This window comes from Lipophrys pholis, assembly GCF_963383615.2.
Source record: "Lipophrys pholis genome assembly, chromosome: 10".
In the NCBI taxonomy this organism is placed as follows: Eukaryota; Metazoa; Chordata; class Actinopteri; order Blenniiformes; family Blenniidae; genus Lipophrys; species Lipophrys pholis.
The window spans coordinates 13,179,150-13,201,724 of record NC_137640.1 but is presented as its reverse complement, the minus strand read 5'-3'; the positions used below and the strand labels follow the sequence as shown (position 1 = coordinate 13,201,724).

General features: G+C 40.5%; 3 protein-coding genes across 4 annotated transcripts in view; 1 reads left to right on the top strand and 2 right to left on the bottom strand.

Annotated features, from left to right (window-relative positions):
- The first annotated feature begins 1,702 nt into the window (after positions 1-1,702).
- Positions 1,703-5,206, top strand: cks2 (CDC28 protein kinase regulatory subunit 2). The gene is made up of 3 exons (XM_080474224.1): positions 1,703-1,940; positions 2,729-2,856; positions 4,639-5,206. Exons 1-3 carry the CDS (start codon positions 1,882-1,884, stop codon positions 4,680-4,682), a joined length of 231 nt encoding a protein of 76 aa, XP_080330350.1. The 5' UTR covers positions 1,703-1,881; the 3' UTR covers positions 4,683-5,206.
- A 337-nt stretch (positions 5,207-5,543) lies between these two features.
- cimap1d (CIMAP1 family member D) lies at positions 5,544-8,285 on the bottom strand (the record flags this gene model as incomplete). Its single annotated transcript, XM_080472836.1, has 4 exons — positions 5,544-6,031; positions 7,182-7,295; positions 7,694-7,804; positions 8,246-8,285. The coding sequence occupies 4 exons, from the start codon at positions 8,283-8,285 to the stop codon at positions 5,544-5,546; spliced, it is 753 nt and encodes a 250-aa protein (XP_080328962.1).
- Positions 8,286-10,346: 2,061 nt separating this feature from the next.
- The window catches only part of cpamd8 (C3 and PZP like alpha-2-macroglobulin domain containing 8), a 40,508-nt gene continuing 28,279 nt past the window's right edge, over positions 10,347-22,575 (bottom strand). The window contains exons 35-44 of one of the 2 annotated variants that reach the window (XM_080473923.1): positions 22,213-22,275; positions 19,335-19,600; positions 19,158-19,245; positions 15,995-16,069; positions 15,702-15,807; positions 15,393-15,503; positions 15,095-15,307; positions 14,288-14,359; positions 11,569-11,770; positions 10,347-11,445 (exon numbers count right to left, since the gene is read on the bottom strand). In XM_080473923.1, coding sequence (XP_080330049.1) covers position 11,445; positions 11,569-11,770; positions 14,288-14,359; positions 15,095-15,307; positions 15,393-15,503; positions 15,702-15,807; positions 15,995-16,069; positions 19,158-19,245; positions 19,335-19,600; positions 22,213-22,275 — 1,197 coding nt within the window. In that variant the 3' untranslated portion in view covers positions 10,347-11,444. The remainder of the gene's footprint in view (positions 11,446-11,568; positions 11,771-14,287; positions 14,360-15,094; positions 15,308-15,392; positions 15,504-15,701; positions 15,808-15,994; positions 16,070-19,157; positions 19,246-19,334; positions 19,601-22,212; positions 22,276-22,575) is intronic. The other variant, XM_080473924.1, reaches the window with a different exon arrangement.

Genomic DNA, 22,575 nt, shown 5'->3' with positions numbered 1-22,575 from the left:
ATAGGAGCCATAACATATTTGGAAAATAGTCCTTACACAAGTCAAAATCAGACGTATTATTAAGGTTTTAACATAATCGTACATACAAGTTAGTGAGTCATTTACAAACTTAAAGTCAATAAGATCTTCAGGAAAAAAAGACTCTTACCTTTGATATGAGGTTGTTAAAAGGAAGAAGGAAAAAACAGTGACTTCTTGTGACCTATCAGAAAAAGTAGGATATATATTGTATGGTTCTGTTAAAATAGTTAATTAGCAGCAAAAAGAGCATACAGTTATGTAATCTACGGATGGACAAAATCCAACAACGTTCAGAACTGCTGCCAGATCACCACTACCACCCCACCTTTCTCTGGACAGCCAATGACTTTGTGTTTGTCGGTGTAAAGGGTAACTGATAAACCAGATGTGATCAATGCATGTTGACAGATGCACCAGGTCCTGGCCTCTGTCAGTATGTTCTGTCCCTTTTTCTTTTGATAGATAATTGCACTGGCACCACATACAACAGCATAATGAATACTGCAATTGAATTTCTTTATTTTAGGATGAAGCACATTAAGTAAAGGAGCTGGTACTATGCTTTAATACATGTGATTACTAGAATACACCAGAAGCAGTAATGTGATTTTAATCTTACTCTATTACTCTGTATGTGAAGAGTTAACAAATTTACCTCCTGGCTTTGATACTTTGCATATACAAGTGGAACAATTCATGCTATGAATACATCACCACTCATTAGTAGCCATTACCTTGACAACGGTGATTACAACCTACAGCAGGAAATCTGCAGCAAGCTTGTAAGTGTATGCGGTGGTTGGAAACTACAGAGAGTTTGAACTAATAAAACATTAACAGAAAAAAGAAAGATTGCGATGTAAACTTTATAAAAAATATAACAAGTGCCTCCTCTGTGTATTTTGACTGAACCCCCTCAATCTCAAAAAATAAATAAATGATTAAAACAAAATCGGACTGTAGTAAAATAGCATTTTGTATATTCATCTTTGCATATATAGCTACACCTTTTTTTCTGGGATTTATTTTTTTTTGTCTCTCGTGATATATTTCAAAGGAGATTGCCAAATATAATGATGGGTGGATGATAGATAGATAGATAGATAGATAGATAGATAGATAGATAGATAGATAGATAGATAGATAGATAGATAGATAGATAGATAGATAGATAGATAGATAGATAGATAGATAGATAGATAGAACCCCTGAAGACACCTCTCTTTGACCTCTGGGAGACATAGAGGTGGATATCGTCGTCAGAGTTGTTTCATAGTTTTAACCAAATACTACGTGATGACAAAATAGGTATATAATAACAAAACATTCATAATGAAATCAAAATGTCAATGGGTCCATCGGCCTCCTCAAACTTGTTTATAGTCCAACTTCGAGAGAGCAAACAATAAAGAGGTCTCCCTCCGTACCTATTTCAAAGGAAACTGAATAGAAATAGCAGCAACATTTTCTCAAGCGTCAAACCTATTTTGTTAATGTGTTTTCTTTCTTTTTTCGTTGTTTTTTGTTTTTGATTGGGGCTCAAAATCGAAACACAACAGTTAATATTTCAAAGTTCGCTCTGCCTTGCAAACTGTGCTTATCAATTGAAGAGTTGTGATTTTGAAACGGAGTGCCTCATCTCGACGAGCAGAGACGATGCGGTGCAGCCCGCCCTCTGCTCGCTCTAACCAACCGCGAGCGCGCGCGGGGCCGTTGACGTTTGAATCCCCGTTAGAAAACAGCGGCAGATGACAGCAGCTCGCAGCCGAGTCAGACGCGTCTTCTTCAGCCAAAACACTTCTTGGTAACCGAAGAAATCTCGCCACAGTCCGTTTTGACTACTATCACACCGAGTCAAGAATGTCGAAGATGAAGATTTTCTACTCTGACAAATACAACGACGACGACTTCGAGTACAGGTGCTGACGCATACTAACGTCCTCAAACGTTATCTTATACGTTTCGTGTCGCTTTTTGGCTCCACGGTTTTATTTCCACCTGTAACCACTCGGTTGGTTTAATGGAAAAACTACTGTGAGTGCGTACACTTTGAGTTAATGTCATTTTGCAATGTGTATAACAGCTTGTAATGGGAAACAACAACAAAAACAACAACTTGTAGCCACGCAGTGTCACGCGGAGAAATTATGTAACAAGAGTAACAGATTACAAATACTCTATAAGTACCAGTTTTGGATGATTGTACTTGTAAGCGTATTTTTGAAGTATAGTTTACGTTATGCGAATTACTATGCTACTATTAAAGTCCTGAGTGATCTCTGAATTAGTATTCCGACCCATTGATCTGCAAAGTAGTCCATACTTATTTAAAAGTACTCTTCAAAGTAGTGAGAGAGTTGATGGTCTATAAAGCTACCTTTCAACTTGTACTATAATTCTGGCTATTTGTTTACACTGGAAGTCTTTCTGAACACTTATTTAGCTGTGGTGACCACCGTAAAGGAGGAGGCACCTGAATAGATTGTCATTGCACTACCTTGTACTGAAGTATGTTAAACAACAGCACTGCAATACTTGCATACAAATTATCAGTACTTTGTTCACCTCAGGATATTGCAGCATCGTCATGGCATCCATCAATTGCTTGAAATCAAGGCCTTCTAAGACAAGGTGTCTTGCGTCACGTAACTGTGTTGTGTGACCTGGAATAGGTTGTTGGTGACATTTCAATGTGCTTCTCCCACAGACATGTGGTGCTTCCGAAGCAGCTGTCCAAGCTGGTGCCCACCTCCAACCTGATGACCGAGGACGAATGGAGGGGACTGGGGGTCCAGCAGAGTCAGGGCTGGATTCACTACATGATCCACAAACCAGGTCAGTACACTTGCGAATCCAATGTATGGAGTTTGAAGTAAAACAGATTTGAAAAAAAAAACAACCTCAATTGATAACCAATCTTTGTTCAGGAGACATTTCAATTTTAAACATTTAAAGTGATGAGATGATTGTTCAACTACTTGTAGTAACTCAATAATAAACAGCTTGTATTCTATCAAAATCCCTTGAAGTACCCACAGATTTTTCTTTGGATAAATAAAAGGAGACATCCATCCAACTTCTGTGCTGCTTTATTCAGCTCAGGGCTGTGGGGCACTGGAGCCAATTCCAGCTAACTCTAAGTGCTAAAAAGAAATCAGAGTACATCCTGGACAGGTCACCCGTACATCACAGAGCAAACATAGAGAGACAGAAAACCAGCCACGCCTGTGAACAATGTAGGGGAATCAGTTGACCTCTTATGCACGTTTTGGGACTGTGGGAGGAACATGCAAACTCCACACACAAATAACCAGATTCAAACTGATGCCCTTCCTACTATGAGGCAAGAGCACTAACCACAACGTCATGTTACACCCTTAAACCCTTATTCAATTAAACAACTGTGTTCTTAGTAAAAAGATGAAAACTGTAGTACCTATGGCTAATGACTTCAGTTATACTTGCATAAATACACCAAGGCCAGGTTTTAAAAGATATTGTACCTCTGTTTGATCACTTGTCGCCTTCGAGTGTTTCTCTGTTGACAGTTTCACCCCATCTCACCTTTTCTTCATATAGTCTAGAGACGGTAATACATTTAATGTTGTTCAAACAGGATTGCATGCAAGTTACTCAAAAGTTACCTCATATTATCGGAAGTAGTCCTAAAGTTGATGTTGTCATTGTTTGAGCTGTCCTAAGCACAAAATGCACAGATCAGCCTTCACGTTGTGTCCAGCGGCTGAAGGAGTCGAAACCCCCCCCCTTTATGTCTTTGTCACGACTTCTGTTTGGGAGTGAAATATAGGCAGCAGGTGAATTTTGTTGATGCATTAGAAGCATAAAAATGCATGAGCATGACAATGAGAGTGAGTTTAATCAGGGTCAAATTGTAATGCTTAGACAAACAACTCTGCTTCTGTAAAGCTGTAACTCTTGTGGGGTTTTCAGTCTGAAGTGCTTGGTGTCTATTAAAAAGTGGGCGTTGCCATGGCAACCAAGGCTCGTTGATGAGGGGGGGGGCAGATGCTGGTCTACCAGAATGCACACTCCAAAAATGAAAAATGTAGGACTCAGTTTTAGTTGCTGACGTACATCTCTAATCCGTTGTCAATATCGTTCTGAAGGAAATTAGACATTAAACTCCTTCAAACACATATAGCCAACATTTACATTTCTCGGAACATACCCCGGGTTTGTTGACATCTTACGGTCACAGAAACTCCCGAACTTTCCCGAAGCAACGTGCGCACAAGATCCCGTTTGAACCCTCCATCTCGCTTCGCACTGGAAAAACGATCAGTTTCACAACATTGAAGACTGTTCTCGTGGCTTCAATACTCTTTCTTTGAGAAAGTCGACAACTCCTTGCCACTGGTGTGAAGTTCAGACAAGCTTCTGACAAAATTCTACTTTTTTTTCATTTGCGCTTACACTTTATTTTGAAACATTTTTGGAGTGGCACGCATAGAAGAAGAAGATGATTGCAACGTTCAGCACCCTACCGGTGCTGCATTAACAAAAATCCTCCTGAACTTCTCTTGTCAGTGGCGTCGGTTGTTTCACATTTTATTGTTTCGACCAGATGAAACTGACCTTTGTTTCTTGGCTTGGCAGAGCCGCACATTCTGCTCTTCAGGAGGCCTCTTCCCAAGGACTAAATGGAACCATCTGGAAAACAACTGCTGCAGCCTTTTGCCGATTTCTACCATCTTTTGACCGTGCATCCTTCCTACATGTGTTCTAATGTATTTTTTAGTGTACTTTTTGTTGTGTAGTGCTTCTGTTTTTGCTGCTGTTCTTTCACACTCCCTCAGTTTTTAGAGGCAATGAGAGACGACGTGTTCTATTTTACTGTGAATGAAAGCCTTATGATCTTTGTTAAGGTAAACATTAGTCTTGGTTTTGTTTTACGTTGAACTTTTTACTTATTTTTAACTTAAATTTTTTTATCTTATGGTGTAACTTTGTTAAAAACTGATTTTATTTACTGAGAGTTTTGTATTTTCTAGAATCCCTGATTTTTTTTTTCGAAAAACAACTTTTACTTTGAATGTTTCTTGTTTTGTAAACTTTATGTGTTTTGTACATATGTTCTTTCACGATGATATGAATTTTCCCTCAGTTGTAACCTTGATTGATCTGTGTTGCTCAAGGTTGAAATAAAGTCTTCTTCTTTCATGTCGTTTCTTTGGTTATTTTTTTTTTAAATTTTATTCTTATTTGACATGACTTCCATCTAAAACAATGACGATACCAGTGAAAGGATAATTGTTTGGGAATTCATTCATACACTCATAACATAGAAACTCAAGTGAAGTTACAATTGTGAAATATAATGGCTTCTGTAAAAATAGCCTATCCTAATAAATACCATAGTGATGATTTGTCAAGACTTGTTAGCTGATGTGATAAAAAATCAAAAACACAACTGGTTTGAATGATATGAAAGTTTAAATGTTAAAGTTATTCCGGAAAAATCCCGCTTTAGAAGCATGTGTTCTCTGTGTTCTTGGAGGAATTCAGTCGGAAACACTAAGAACGAGCGGCGTGACAAATTCGGAGTGTCTAATTCCCAGGGAGAAAGCAGGAGCGCGAGACTTGTGGACTGTGACTTTCTCAGGATTATAGGCTCCTGGTCCGGGTTTCTTGGAACCGTCTCTGGGTAAACCGTGTCGCCCCAGCATGGAAAACGCCGGCTGCCGGGGAAGATAAACACTGGGGTCTGTACGGTTGTAGCTGCAAGGCCCGGGCGTTTTGGCCAAATCCACAGACGGCCCCCCGGTCCTCAGTCTGCCTGACATTGTGTAGCTTGCGCTGGCTGACTTGTTGGGGACTTGAGGACCCAAGAGTGGCGGGAGACAGTACTTGTTTGGCGCGGGGACCGAGTCCACGCTGCGGTAGTGAGTGCGAGCGCCCATCGTGTAGGACGGGGGTCTGCGCTGCAGGCTGCACGGTACGGCTTTCTCTGGGCTGTAAGCGCCAGGTCCAGGTGTGTGGAACAGGTCCTCTAGTGAAGAGAAAACGGTCGAATAGTCAACTGACACTTCATCACCACATTGGAGAGAGAGAGAGAGAGAGAGAGAGAGAGAGAGAGAGAGAGAGAGAGAGAGAGAGAGAGAGAGAGAGAGAGAGAGAGAGAGAGAGAGAGAGAGAGAGAGAGAGAGAGAGAGAGAGAGAGAGAAAAGAGTGTCGTTCCAACAGCTGACACTGGATTTCAAAACGTGTCAGGAGCAAATGTTTTTGGGAACAAATCACAGAACATTCATGCATCATGAAGGTCACTTTTTTTTTTTTTTTTTAACTCTTAATGTGACAATCATTTTGCACGTGTTATTTTATTTTACTTCATTATTTTTTGTAATATAGTCCGTCTTTTGAAAAAGTTTGGAATTCAAATCTTAATATGTCGAACAGTTCAAAAGTGAATGTTTTTTTTAGTTTTTTTTTTTTATGAAAATTACCCAAACATGCAATAATTTTGACGACTTTAACAATTTAACTGCCAGTTTGATAACTTCACAAAAAAAAACAAACCCATTATATTCTATATCACAAATGTAGGGTGGGTGTAGATGTCAACAATGGGCCGAATATTGTAACTTGAAACTTCAAATCGAGTCATTAAGGATAGAAAATGGTGTTATCAATGTTTGACGATACCACATAAAAAGTATTGATGCATCATAGCAAATATTCTTTTCTTTCTAATCTTTGACAATCCAAGACTAATAAATAAAACTAAACAATTATTTGAAAAATAATTAATATGCATGAGTGTTTTCCACAAAAATACAAGCATATTGTAATCAAACTGGCATTTGCAGGAGTTAAAATACTGACAATTGTCAAATTTTTAATAGTTGTAATCAAGTTAATTGAAAGATTTAAGATTAAAATAAAAATCTGTACTGTCGTTATAGCTATTTTTTTTTCCTCATTTAGGGTAAAGGAAATATCAAATCTAATCCTGATTTAAAAAAAAATCCAACCAACATTTGTCACATGGAAAGTAACAATTCTTTAAAAATATTTTACATGGCTGTGGTACACGAAAAGTTAACAACACAAGAATGTTTCTTAAAAACAAAACAGTTGATGGAAATGAGACTTCTCGATGAACATTGCTCATACAGTGACAGTGAGGGAAATAAACTTACTCTGAGCTTTTACTCTCCCCAGCATTGAATGTGCAGGTGTGCCATCTTTTCCAAAGCGAGTGATGTTTGCATCTATGTGATATTTAGGCCCTGGACTGGAGTCAACATAATACACTGAAATAAAAGCACATATTTGTTTTTTATATATTAATATGTATTTAAATCTGAATTTAGTTTGACCATATTATTCGTTTCTAAGAATAATTGCATCCGCTCGCCCTCTAGTGGTCCTCGCTAGATGTTACGTCACACAGAAATCCCAAATAGAATAAGCTGTTGTGACATCTTTCAGAAGAAATATGTATTTCTAAATAGATAAACCGAGTGTTTTTTTATAATCTACTGTATACAAATTATCATAAAAAATGAAATGCTGTGTGTCTTATAGGACATTTGATGATAACAATTTAGTTTGAAGTCAGATTTCTCACAAAAAGAGCTTCATTTTACATCATAAAAATCTCCAAATGTGACTTATCTCAAAGAAAAGTAAGCGAGAGACACAGGCTCACTATTATCACTCATCCTGCCATGGAAAGTGTAGGCAGGGCTGGTTGGCTTTGTGAAGTCGTGGCCAATAAATCCAATGGTGGGAGGAAGTCCATAGCGCCCAGGCCCTGGTCCTACAGAGGAGGCATGACGTCACAAAGAAGAAGAGTGCATGTTCATTTTAACAACATGGGAATTAAAGCAAATCATCTCTGGCAGCTCATCTTTCTTTTTTGGGTTTTTTCTGTCAGAATATCAAAACAGATCAACATCCACCTTGTTTTGTCTGGCCAACAACAAGACCGGACAAAACATGGAACAGATCAGCAAACAAGCGTCCAACAGCATGAGCACAAGCAGGACAAGCAGGAGTATAGTTTGCAGAATGAAGAAAGGAGTAATCCTCAGTTTGCTTCAAACTGTGTCCTGGGAAACAAAATGACCACAAATGACCAACATGTACAGCATGGTAATGAAATCAAATAATTATACATTTTACAGTGTGAGTGCAAAGTTTTAATTTTCATGCCGGTTTTTTTGTTTGTTTGTTTGTTTTCATGTCCTGGCAGACTCACCTCTCTGTCTTCCTGCAATGACAGGGTATTTTTTCTCCATTTGACAATTTGTAGAAGCAGTCGATGCCTCGGGAATCCTACAGTTGCAGCAGAGCTGCATAGAAAGTCATACAGTGAAGCATTCACTTATTTCATGAATAAATCTTATCATTGCAATATTAAAGGTTTTTTTCTTTCCTCACCTCACAGGTGTTCTCAGGTCCTTTTCAGTCAAACATGAAGTTCATGAATATCGGAATTCACCTCCTTGTCCATCTTGTGGCCTGGCTTGACATATCCCAGCAGTTCCTCTGGTTTTAGCAGCAGCACCACTTCGGAGTGAAACTCGGGAAACCCAGTCGGATCCACAATCAATCCCTAATTTCCTCTGAAGCTATCGGGAAACCCGAGACCGGCGATACATAACTGTGTCAACAAGAGAGTCGGCGCTTCCCCCGGACAGTGGTGTTATCTGTCCGCCCCGCTCTGCCCTTTTGTCCAGACCTCTGCGGTGGCTGGGACAGGTGACCAGCCCCTTCCCCACAGAGCAGGATGTATAGGTGCACTCAGCTGCTACTTGGAAACAATGTCATCGCCCCGATTCACTCTCATGTAACACTAGCTCCCCAACAAACCATGAAACCAGGATCCCTCTCTCCCGCCTCTCTCTTTTCACTCTTTCTGCTCATCAAAGTGTGGCGACGCAGCATCACTCTTCAGCCATGCATGTCGTTTCCGAGGAGACGGCAAACTGTGGCCACGGTGGCGCAACGGGGCCTCCTGCAACTAGGAATTCTATAATAACAATAATAATAATAATAATAGTTAATTCTTTTTCTTTCAAGATTTTCACTATATGCAAAACATTGCAAATACTCCCCCCCACACCTAAACAACACTGCACCACAGGAAGAGCTGTGTGTGTCATGTGGAAAGGCTTTCCGCAGTCTTTTATTGCTAGAAATCAATCCAGAGACACATGTAATAAAATCAGCATAGGCCAGACAAATATGCACAATGTTATTTAGATATTTCAAGTAAAGCGCCACAGATGTGGAGCAGCAACCGAGACATTGTGCAGGCTCTCTCGAAACCTCGCTGAGAATTGCAAACACACCACTGGGAAGACACTGCTGGAAACTAAAGAATAAAGAAACAGGAAGTCGCTTTGTGTATCAGCTCTAACTTAAAGGCAGACAGGTCGCTGTGAGGCACGTTTTACACCCTTCTAACACGGGAGAAGATTCTGAAGGGCTCGTTTGAAGACCCGAGCTGCCAGCGGCTTTGGGCCACAGTAACCGAGAGGGTCGACAAGTGACATGTGCAGCAAACAAACATTAAAATTTAACAGGGTCCAACTCTCTCCAGGCGGCTGCTTTGGTGACCCTATGTCTGTTGTCCACAGATACACAAACACATATGGTGCACATCCAAACTTCAGTTATGTATGAAGTACAAAACTAACACACATACCGTGAGCCTGTAACAAAAGGGGGCATTCGACACAACTGAAGGTTGCTTATGATAGGAGGGGGGCATCTGTCACTAATGACAGGAAATTATATCCATACTTGAATAGAGTTTTTTGTTTTGTTTTTTTAAAGCAAATTCAGTTCCACAGCTTACATAACCTAAAAAACAAAAAGATTTTCTCTTGGTGAAAAAGAGCTTCGGTTTGGGGGACTTTTTGTGCAGACAGTGTTTTTTTTCTTTTTTGTATAGCAGGAGTCCTATTCATCTCCTAACTTCACCCATGTTATTCTCTATGTCATAGCCTTCAAAATAAAAACCATTTAGTAAGCACTCTAACAAGCTTTGTTTTTTCTTTACTGAATTATGGCTCCATAATTCAAGATTTTCAGCCACATCCAGACCTTTTCTTTTTTTTTTTTATACGAAACTAACAAGAGCACAAACTAGAGATTTTAACAAACGCAATGCGTCCTTTCAGAACAACTTTGAAAAATATGTTTCATCTGCTTATTTTGCTAAATTCATTGCTGCCCCTGTAGGGCCAAAGGTATTTATCCAACAGAACAATACAAACATCGACATTAAAACAGGACCAACGGTGTCCTCGGCTTATTTCTGCTCACTTGATGCAACAAATTCCAAAACTCTGGATTGTATATAAATTTTAATTTTGTTTAAAAATCACAAGGTTTGATATGTACTGGGATTACATTTTCAAATTTGGCGAATTTACAGAAATTCATAACTTCATTCTTTACGTTTAACTTGACTGCTTCATGAATCAAAATTGAACAAACACAAAATAGCTTATGAACTGTACAATCAAATCTCAAAGAAGTTAAGGTGAACGGTGAGAGTAGATGATGTTGGTATCTTGGCTGAGTACGTTTCAGGATCGCTCAGGATGACCAGCGGTCGAGCGGCTCATGTCCTCTGTACTAAATCCTTGGCTTGACTCGACCAGAGGCCTTTGTTGTGTGTGGGCCTCCTTCCTTTCCTTCTTATGTTTCCTGTCAGTCTACACTGTACTGTCTAATGAAGACAAACAGCTCCCCCCGCCCCCCCCCCACCCAAAAAAAAAAAAAAAAAAGCTTAAAAATGAAAAACACTTCAGCTTATGTTTCTGTAAAGCATATGGCTGACATATGTCTTTTTTTTTTTTTTTTCTCCAGCAGGATACCGGTACAAGAATTTTGTCAAACAGTTCAATAATTGGGTTAAAGCTTGCTATGAAAGGAAAAATACCTTAGATAGCACGTTTCAAAGAACAGTCAGGTCAAAAAGTAAACTGGGCAGAGGACGAATCAAAAATACAAATGATATGACCTCTAGCTACAAATAAATACCACAGATAGAAAATATAACAAAATATTTTGTTTACCCTCAGGTGTAATTACAAACATAAATACTTGATTATTTCCTCTAATGATTACAAAGGCAGTACAGTAGATAACGAAGACGCTATGGTGCCTATTGGTGACTAAGAGTCTACTGGAAGAAATATAAAAGTCTGGAGGATACTAACATAATGACAATCACAACGTCACATTCAGCTGCACACAAACAGGTCGAAGCGTCCACATGTAATCCGCAAACTCACACACTCAATCTCCAGACCCCCCACCAACTCCTCTTCTTCTTCTGGAGCTGACCAAGTCCAAAAGTTTCTCTTCTCATTCCATTCACTATCATATTCACAAACAATGTACAATTGAAGAGGAGAGTATGGCTTCACTCTGTGAGCATTTCTGTGGGACGACAAGAAAACAGGACACACTTTTAATGTAAGAACTAATGAAAGATCAATTTTTTTTTTTAAATCATAGTCTGTGAACAGACTATAAAGAAAGAAAACAACTTGATACACATACCATCGCTCCGGGGTGTTTTTTGTGTCCAGTGTGGGAAGTTGGGTATCCGCCGGTAGGAGCACCTTATGCTCTACGTCCCCACCACTATCAGGAATGTCAAAATTATCCCCCCCGTCTGCATCAGCGAGGAAAGGATCAGAATCTGGGTCATATTCATAGGAGTAGTAGGAAACCTCTGCAATGGAGCCCTGCTCCTCTTCACCTGGATAAATCAGGGTTGGCATGACAGAGCACACATTTTAACTAGTGAGCGCCAACAGAGACGAAGACATGACAAGCAAGACAAATAATTGTTGATCACAGCATTCGAGGTTTGATGAAGAACAAGTTGATTGAGGTAAATATGTAAACATAGATTATTATGACAGGAAATTTAGACCCTGTATGTTTTATCTTTCTGAGTAGCAATGTCACATGTTAGACAGTAGGGGTCCCACCCGGCCCAAAACATTCTATACTCACGTCCAAAGCAACTTGTCAAATCACTCTTCTGTAAAGGTATAGCTTTATTATAAGCGGCTTATTATTACAATCCCCTCGAGGTCAAATGTTGTTCCTATGTTTTTCAAGTTCGTGGCACCCATTCCACTTTGAGACTTTAACCACACACAATAACAACTAGTACACATTTAATTAACGAAGTGGTTCATTTGAAAGTGGACTCATCATCAAACATAAATACAGTAAACAAAAATAGTGCTGATGTGATTGCATGCAAGTCAGGGTATGTATTTTTCTGGATGTTGCACTCTGGTCCAAGTTCACTAATAAGACAAGTCTGCACAGGGACGCTAATTCCTGAGCTTCAGCTTCCTCTGCTGTTCCAGTACAAGCTGTCAGCTCCTTGGCACAACTCTCGTTCGCTTATTACACTCTTGGTGCACTTAGCGGGCATGTCGTCAACATTCTAATGGTTTACAATGACAGTGTTTTTACAGTACTTATTCACTCTAATCACCCCTGCGCCACCTTATCGTAGCTCAATGCGTGTCTGCTTGTGTAAATGTGGGCATATATTTGCCTGTGTGGGCATGCAGTGACTATATACGTGTTTGCATATATAAATGTGCACGTGTGTGTGTGTAAAAGAGCATAACAGGATTCCTGTGGTGAGGGTGAAGCGTTAGCCTTTGTACTAGAAAGGCCTCTGAGTGAGAGCAGCTTGGTGAGCAGCAGCTACTGGGAGTTGCAAGCAGGAAAACAAGTCAGTGCAGGCTGCGCCACATCACACACACACACACACACACACACACACACACACACACACACACACACACACACACACACACACACACACACACACACACACACACACACACACACACACACACACACACACACACACACACACACACACACACACACACACACACACACACACACACACACACACACACACACACACACACACACACACACACACACACACACACACACACACACACACACACACACACACACACACACACACACACACACACACACACACACACACACACACACACACACACACACACACACACACACACACACACACGTCTATAAGTCACACACTCACTGAAGCAGGGTTTGATGTTATATGCATAACAGCTCACGTAAGACAATGTGTAAATGCAGCGGCCCAAATGGTTTGAGCTCGTCTGCAGCGAGTGAATGATTGCAGTGCCTTCTCATGTTTTACTGCCAAATGTAACACAGCTACTTCCTCCGCTGACACACAGCCACACTTCCTATCAGGCATTCTTTGGCTGCCTCTGTGGAAGTGGCAGCTGATCCACACTCCTTGCAAAGAAACTATCATCCCTGCAGTGTGCAAGCTATCACAAATTTATCACGCAGACATGATGTGGTGGCAGGGGAATGAGGTACCTCACGCGCCCCCTACATATCTACTCTCTTAATATCATTGTCTCCCTTCTGACCCCAATTTTTGTTCTGAACTTCGTTGCCTACTTCAACCCCCTAATAAATCCACTTATCAAAAGTGACTACGTCAGATTAAATAAGCTTGTGCGGACATGACTGAAAGATTCAGCGCAGCGGCTATTTGACAATCTTTGGACTTATTTGATAAAAAGAAACTAAACTAACAAACTAGTCATACATTATTATTCCCCTTGGGGAAATTCCTTTTTTCTGCATTGACCCATCGGTGGATGGCCACATAACGACGCTCGAGGGAGCTCGTGGGGGTCAAGGGGTCATGCTCAGGAAGCCACATGTCTGCTGCGGGGATCAAACCTGCAAACCTCCGATCTCAAATCTGCCTCTTCAACCTCTAGGCAACAAAAGAATATATCGGTACCATATGCTGAATCGGTCGACAAAAATGTATTATTATTGGTTCCTCCTACATGAAAAATCTTCAAAAGCTGTAGTTTCTACTGGAATAAAAAAAGCTATGATCACTGTTTTCACTCTGTACTGCTTCATAGGATGATCTTCAATTGATGCAGAAACATATTAGAAAGCAAGTTCAAAAATAGAATGAAGAAAAAAAAAAAAAAGGAGTATTGAGGACAGAGGTCAGTAGAAATAAAAGCCACTGTGGGAGAAAAGACAATAATCATTCCTGTTTGGCAGGAAAATGAGCAGAAGCTGAAGAGCAAGATAAAGATAATATGAAAAAAAATAAAGAAAGAAAAGATTATAGGGCAGGTCTTAGAATGCAAAGCTGTGTGCAGTGTCTGCGGGTAAAGGTGAAAGTAAATGAAGTTACCTGTGTGAACAGGCACAGAGGGCTGCTCAGTTTCCTGGCTTACGACTGGTTGTATTTTTTCTGTGGTCGCCACTGGAAATACAAACACAAACAGTTCCAATCAGTCAAATATATGTGTCTTCACCGCACCCAAAAAACTAGTAATGAATACAAACAGATCTGAGGGTTATATCATGTAACTACTGCCCCGAAGCGTTGAATACTTCACGGAGCAACATTGCTTAGTTTAACAGTGATTTAAAACCTCAATAAAATCTATCTACCAAAACATGGCGTGCCTCCTCGCCATGCCTTTGGCGAGGAGGCAGAGTGTGGTGGTAAACGGTGTCCTTTACCGTTTTCAGAACTGGGAAAATGGTGACATGAACCTCCTCCACATACCAATACATAAACAAACAAGATCATGAAGCTCGAAACAAATATACAATCCTGCTGATAATCTACAGCATGAACCACTTGGCGCAAACTAAGGTTTTTTTTCCCCATCAAAGTTTTGTCTATGCCTTTTCCCAATCTGCTCCACAACATGAAGGCTCCTTTGTTGTTGGGCTGTGCGTCGGAAAGGAATGTGACAAGGGTTTCAAAGGCTGGACAAAAGCACTCTGTCATTTTGAGAGAGCCCTGTAATACAGCAGAGAGTGAGCGAGGATAGGGGTGGCAGGGCAATGGGTAGTTTTGGTTTTCCTTTTTTCCAGAAAAAGTCATCCAGTAATCAGTTTAACACCTGAACAGCTGTTTCCTAGAGCGCAGATGTAGTGCGCGATTGCTGCAAAACGACACTGTAACGTGTGACGGAGGAGCACTTACTGTGTGGACACTGGGACAGTGGGACTTGCTTGATCCGTGTCCCATTACGACAAGCAAAGACCTCCATCTGACACTGGTTCTGGTACAGTTGTCCATCTGACCCACAAACAGGCTCCCCGTCGTAACCACAGTCCCTGTAGCACGTGCAACGCTCAAACTGCTCCTCCTCCAGACAGCCAAACACATTGTTGCACTGGTTTGCCTGTACAAAACCTGCAGAAACATCATCTCTTTAGGAGCCTGATGGAAGAGAAGCAAATGGAAAACCCAACAGGATCAGAGCAATTCGATATCTCACCTGTCCACTGGCTGGTTGAACTCTCCACCTCGTTGCATGTCGGTCCATCACACAGCTCCCGTGCAAGGGGACTGCTCTCACTGACGTTGTAGAACCGGGTGGCCTCAAAAGCTGCGTTACATGAAGGGACCCACGTCGACACACAAGCATACACGCAAACAGAGAGAAAACTCGCTGTGATTATGTCATAAACTTTGAAAAATCGAATTTCATTATAAAGGAAGGCACCTGATGAATTATGGGGATTTAATTGGTTTTTCTTGTCTCGTATATTGTAAAGACTTTTTAAAATGTTAATCAGATGCACACCTGGTTCGTAGTAGTCATAGATCTTGACTGGAACAGGCGCCGTCTTGCCCACTATGTACTCCCTGACAGCTTGGAAGGCCACACACGTCATACACTGGCTGGGAATCTAAGAAATGGCAACAAACAGAAAAATAACCAGAATCTCACATACACAAGAATACAGATACATACTTATACGCAGCTATAAGATTTCAACATGATCCTGCAGAAGCAGTAATGAAAAGGGTTTTCATCTCCTATGGTTCCTTCAGTGTAACAGCAAACTCTCAAACTGTCAAATTGATTTAACTCACCTCATCAAAGTAGAACAACACTTTTCTTCCGTTCACCTCATATCTCTTCAGACCGACTCTCTTGTCCATCAGGAGCTGGTAAGGATGACATCATGTAAGATAAGTCAATAGTCAAATCTCAGCATGTACGTATGAGGTGAAACCAGTACGAGTGGTAAAACACGGATGAAGCCATGGGCTTCACTAGACCACAAGGCCTCCATCTAACCATGTGCATCAATGAGCCTTGGCCCTGCATGACCCTGTCACCAGTTCACTGTTTCCCGTTCCTTTGACTAATCTTGATAAATGTTGAACACTGATGATTAGGAACACTCCACAAGAGTTGCAGTTTTAGAGATGCTCTGACCCAGTTATCATAATTAGCCTTCACAATGTGGCTCTTGTCAAACTCACTCAAATCCTCTGTTGCTCACGTTTCCTGTGTTTGAAAGATAAGCCATGAGGCTGAACTATTCACTTGCTGCCTAATATATTTCCCCCTGTAACAGGTGCCATGATATACTTATTAGTGGTTTTCACTTTATGTGTCAGTGGTCATATTGTTACGACTGGTTAGTATAAACTACAAATGCGACATTGTGGTACACAACTACCAGACACTAATGTCTGCCTGCACTGCATAATGCAGTGGAGAAATACAATAAACAGTAGGAGTGATTAGCCTTCCTCACATATTTTACAAAAAAAAAAGGAAAAAGAAAAGAGGTCAAACATGAGCCTGGGGACCTTGACCTTTGCCCTCTGGACCTCAAAATGTAACCAGTTAATATGTGAGCTACAGAGAAGGTCTATCCCAAACACAACTATTGAAAGAATGAATGAATGAATGAATGAATGAATGAATGAATGAATGAATGAATGAATGAACATGGCAAACTTGCAACAAATCAAACTTTGTGATTTTAACTTTTATTCTTTTGGTGTGAGCTATTTTTTTATATATTTAGACTAACACTTTATAGTGCTTATTTGTCGCAACCATGGTAACCAGCTCACAAATTATGTAATAGACTCACAATTTCCATTAACCCCCCCCCAAGAAACAGTCCATCATTTCCATCAACTACTGAGGAATAAACAGAACTGATGCTGGGAAAATAAAGCAGCTAGAAGTTCACGAACAGACCCGATATAACTTAGAGTCGGAAGCCACACATTTGAACACTGCTGTTGTAATTGAGTATACATAGAAGGCATTGACAGGAAAAATAACAGCAATCAGCACCACAGAGGAGTGGACAGCTCCACCTTACGTTTACTACAGTTCAATATTCCAAAACAATTAAACAATATGTTTTAAAAATATACAGGAAACCATGGCGCGTTTTAATAAGTTCTCAGTGAACACATCAGAGTGTCCTCGTAAGCCATTTTAACATGATCCTCATCTGATGTCACACATACTTGAACCTCAATATATTAGACTTGAACTGGTGCAGTCCTATTTTCTGCTTGCAAAGACAATCATAGAAGCATATTCAAAACATTTGAATAGTTCAGTGTCCCTAACACGCATCTGTCAGAGTTCACATGGTCTGCGTTTCAGTATTCTCGGTGGGCAACAACTAAAATGCAAACCATATGAAGTCCACCATGAAATGATGGCCAAGGTAGGAAGTTTACAATTCACCAATCATTGACTGAGTCAAGCTCAAAGTAACTGGAATCAACAAGGGATCATAACTGTTGCTCTAGAACAGCATGAACAATGTTTCATACTCAGTGATTTCCTGTTTTGTTTTTTTGTTGTAAAATGTGCTGCAGACATCTATAACTCTGTCTAATAAATGACTGTATGAATGAGCAACAAGGACAAAGTTTACCAAGAAAAAGAGTGTGTGCATAGAGAGAACACACTTAAGTATCCCCACTGGGGGATTTTTCATTCTGTCAAAGGTGGGAGCCTTTGGACCGCAGGGGTTTATGAGGTGCTCAGTCTGAGCTGGCGCCACAGAGACATGCGCATGCACAACTGGTCTCTGTTTACGAAAGCATTGTTTTTCTATATAGTAACAAAATTTTGCCAATGAAGTCCCATAGCTCAAATGTTATACTGGGTTGTTAAACAAGGCCTATTATGAGGTCACTCCTGTGGTGGCTCCAAGTCGGTCCCTGCACTAATCATTCATGACTACAGCATCCATGAAAGCAACAAGACGTGACTGTGGAAGCCAAGCTCGCTACTCTAAATTGAGGAATGCCACTGCCAGTCAGGCAGGCTGCAGTAAAACTCCAAGGGAGACCAGCGGGGGTATAAACTGAGCTTGTTAGCCACTAGAACTCAGGTCAGCTTCCACTAATATACTCACAGCAGCACATGTATGCGAGTGGGTGTATGTGTGACATCCCCCCAGGTAGCCAGAGAGGTTGCTCTTTTAGACGTGGATGCCTGCTGACTAAGACTCTATTACTGCAGAGTAATGAGTAACAAGCCTCTGATGGGTGGCTGGGGATCTGACCTGAATACAGCATTTCAACCTACCTTGAATATTTTTGTCAGGTTAATCCAGTTTCTTTTATTTTCTTTTTTACAGAGCTATATCCGTCTTTACTATTCTATGTCTCTTATATCTGAACAATATATTTTTGGAACTTAATTAAGCCCAATAGAGCACATAATATGTGTTCTGTCTTGTAGGCCCAGAGAAGCCTGATGTCATCTAACTCCTAAACTGTGTAATTCATGGATTAGTTGGTCTATCTTGATCATACCTACATAAACACATTTCAAACCATTACCAGAGGAAAACTGGTAAATATTTACCTGCCTCGCTTCATTTTAACCTGACAACACTTTCCATTGCTAGTCCACATTAAAGTCTGCATCCAAACTGGTGTATCTATTTGAATAGGTTTAGGAATGCTTGTTAGGTCGTGAGTGAGCACCGTTTTCTCTTAAGTGTAATCCAGATGCAGATGCATCTGTTGCTGTTGAAGCTTGGGTTCTAAAGTTATGTCTTGTTGCTCTCATGGTGTAGTCATGAATGATAAATGCAGGGACCGACTTGCTTTGCTGTTTTTTTATCATTTAATATAAACTTATGTGTGAGGACCTGTTCGACCAGTCCAGTCAGTCACTACAACCAATGAAATGTCTCAGAGTCTTTGCAAAACTTGGAACATGTATACTGCAGATTTTGTGTGTCGCGCAATTACCTACCCTTTCCAGACTTTCAACATCTGCTCGGAAACCGGAAATCATGGGAACTTCAATAACGGCCATGTTAGACGAACCTGAATGGAGCCACCTAGAAAAAAACAAAACAAAAGAGAATAAGCATGAATTGAGAACTTTCCATGAGACAGTTATTTGAACAAGCTTGAGATGAACGTTTACCTGGCGCAAACTTCTAAAGAGATGTGAAAGTCCATTTTGTCCTGATGAGCTGCAGGATCATCGTCGTCAATTGGTGCCCGACGCTTTCTGATGAGCTCAGAGCGGTTGTCGGCTCGGCTACGGGGGCGCGAGTTTGGCTGACGGGATGATGATGATGATGAAGAGGAGGGCTGCAGGTATCGATCCTGAAAAGGCTCCTTCAGAACCACTTTGAGCTGGAAGGCTGGTTTGGATACTGGGTCAGGTACATTGTAGGAAACGTCAATCTACAGAGAAGCAGAAAAAAAGACTGCCATCAAAATATTATTTTCAACTGTCAAAGAGAGCAACGCTTATCAGAAAGAAAATCAATAAAGATACCGCAGTTTTTATGATAGACGGTGGTCATAGCCCTCATGGTTTGGTTTTCGGGCACGATGTGGTGCTTAAAAATTGCTGAGATAATAAATATCGCTGTAGGGAGGACACTGTTGTGCCCCAACAGCAAAATTGAAAGATTGGCCCATAAATTGAATTAGACGCTGGAGGACTGATGTCGTTAAGAGTCCAAATAAAGAGTGCTGATTTGTGTGCCGACGCAAACGGTTTGCACTTCCAGTTTGCATACATCTTGTGGGTGATGAATTTAGAATTTTTGACATTACATTGAAAAAGCAGTTCTGAAAAGAAGGTTTCGTGTCTGTGTGTGTGCATTGCATCTTACAAGAATCATTTGTGTAAAATAATGTGAGACGTGATAAGAAAATGGAGTTGGACAAGTTGGTAGAGAAAGCTAACAAACATATTGGACCGCTACATAAAATAAATATATAAACAAAATGTATTAAAAATGTAATACTGAAATTTATCGGTGAAGCTGTGAAAAAAAAACCAAAACAAAAAAAACACAACACTAAGACTAAAGAAGCAATGAATTATTCACAAATAAAGCTGGTGATAGCCCAGCAGAGGAAGTGGCTCTCACTATAATGAAGCCATAATTGATTTGCACATTCCTTCTAAGCATATTAAATACACAATCACATATGACACAACAGCTTTCCGGCATTGCAGATCACATTGCAAATGATAGATTAAGCTATTAGTGTGCAGTATTCCCAGAATTTTCGTTCTGATAGACACACCCGACATTGCACTGTAATTAACACAAACACACTAAATTGATAGCACGTGCTATATTGCACATCTGCTGGACGCAATCCTCTGTGCACCGAGATCATCTTCCACATGTTTTGGTGCACAATATGACATTTGTTTGCAATTTTGTTTATCATAAACACAAAGATTTCAGGCCCCTTTGTGTTTCTAGAGACCCAAGTATCTACCCCCAAGTCTGACTTGAATTTTTATGTTCTACCTTCAGAATGGATTCAATATCACTAGTAAACCTTTTATTTTCACTCTTTGGAGCTCTCTTAAGTTGTTTGTTTTGACGATCCTGTCGATTACATTTGCTTGTGAGTCATCAAATACCTAAAAAGTACTGCGATTCACAACATCTTCAGCTGTACTTTGTGTCGAGCGCTGCACTCATCTGTGCCGAGTCTAATGTTGTCAATGTGCACTTGTACGATTAGGTCCATTAGGTGTAAGTACAGTTCCATATGGTGTTCAACAACGGGCATTATATGTTTTAAATTGGTTTTATGAGTTTCTGTGTCTGGGTTGTCATGGACTGGTCGCCCACAGTTGGCTGGGATTGGTAAGTTGGATGAAGCGGTATATATGGCTCGAGGTACTAAGTAGATCTTGTTGCAGTATTCTTTTATATTTTACATCTTCATTTAAAGAATGAACAATAGAAAGCCCAAAAAATGTGTTTAAGATGGAAATGAAGACACTTTTCGAAAAAGTGCACCAACGGCATGCTTTAAGTTCTAATTCAAATATTTGGTGTACATTTACGGCTGTTTATAGTCAACATTTTTTTTTTTTTTTTTTATGAAGTAGCAAAGGTAGCTTTCTTTGACCTGATAAAAAAAATATATAAACCACAAATCATCTTCTCTGGACACATAGCATGCATTCATTGGAAAGCCTGAGGGTAAAGTTATGGCTCTTTTATGTCACAGGAGAATAATATTACCAGAAGAGTACACATCCTGAATAAATCCTCTTTAGAAAACCCATTAAATGATGGGACGTATGAACGAGTGCAGGACATTTACTCGCGGCACACAGTGTGCTGACAAACACATATGCGGGCCCTTTGATTGCGCCGCTCTTGTGTTTCATTAGAGCCCAGGTGCTGCGAGGCCTCGGGGGCTGTCAAAGGGGTGTGTTGATGCACAAAGAGGTGTGGATAGTAGAAAAGCAGAGAGAAAAAGAGACGTGAAGAAAAAAATGCTGTCTTTGAGACACGTAGCCGAGGGAGTTGGAAGAGAACTTCGGAACTGCACAGCCGGCCACAACATCCTCTGCTGCGGCTGGCTCTGCCCCACTCTTGTCAAGCCATATTTCACATCGAAGTTTCCCCCCCCAAAAAAAAGAAAATAAATAAAAGGGCTGCAAACATCTTTGATCACACATGCTTTTTCATTTATAACTTGTTTGGTCTCAAAGCAGACAAATGTTGAAACATGAATGATAAGAAGACTGAAATAACTGTTGTTTATGTAAAGGGCTTTGTTTGTGACAAGGTAGAGAGAGACAACGGGACTAAACACACTTCAAAGCAAAGGGCTAATTTCTACCAGATTACAACAAACTTCATGCAGGAATTTTCAGCATCACGGGACTGCAGGAACTAACTCCTTCCTGCCGGCTCATTCTTGCTGGGAGTCACTGAAGTAATCCCTGCATTAAAGCTCCATGATGGGCAAGTTTCAAGACTGGAAATGTGTGTTTCTACAAGCTTGTGGCAACAGTACTACATTACCTGCATGAGGCAGCAGCCCTCTCCTTTAGCACTGACGAAAAGGCCTGTGGGGATACTTGGGATCTGAAAGAAGTGAGAGACAGAAGAAAGAGGAGAAACAAAGAGAGCCAGAGGGGGCAGGGAGAGGTGAATGAGTCATTTATCAAGAGAATGAATGCTGTAGGCTGCTGCACGGCCACTAGTGGTTCCCTTGGCTACTAACCAGGAGGCCTTAATTGCCTCTAATTAAGCTGACACCACTAATCATGGTGCAGAAACATGCAAAGAGAAACTACTGCACTCTCACCTGAACCACTCCAACCATGCTGACCTGACACCGCATTGCCACAGAAGAAGGTCATTTATTTTTTATTTTATTTTATT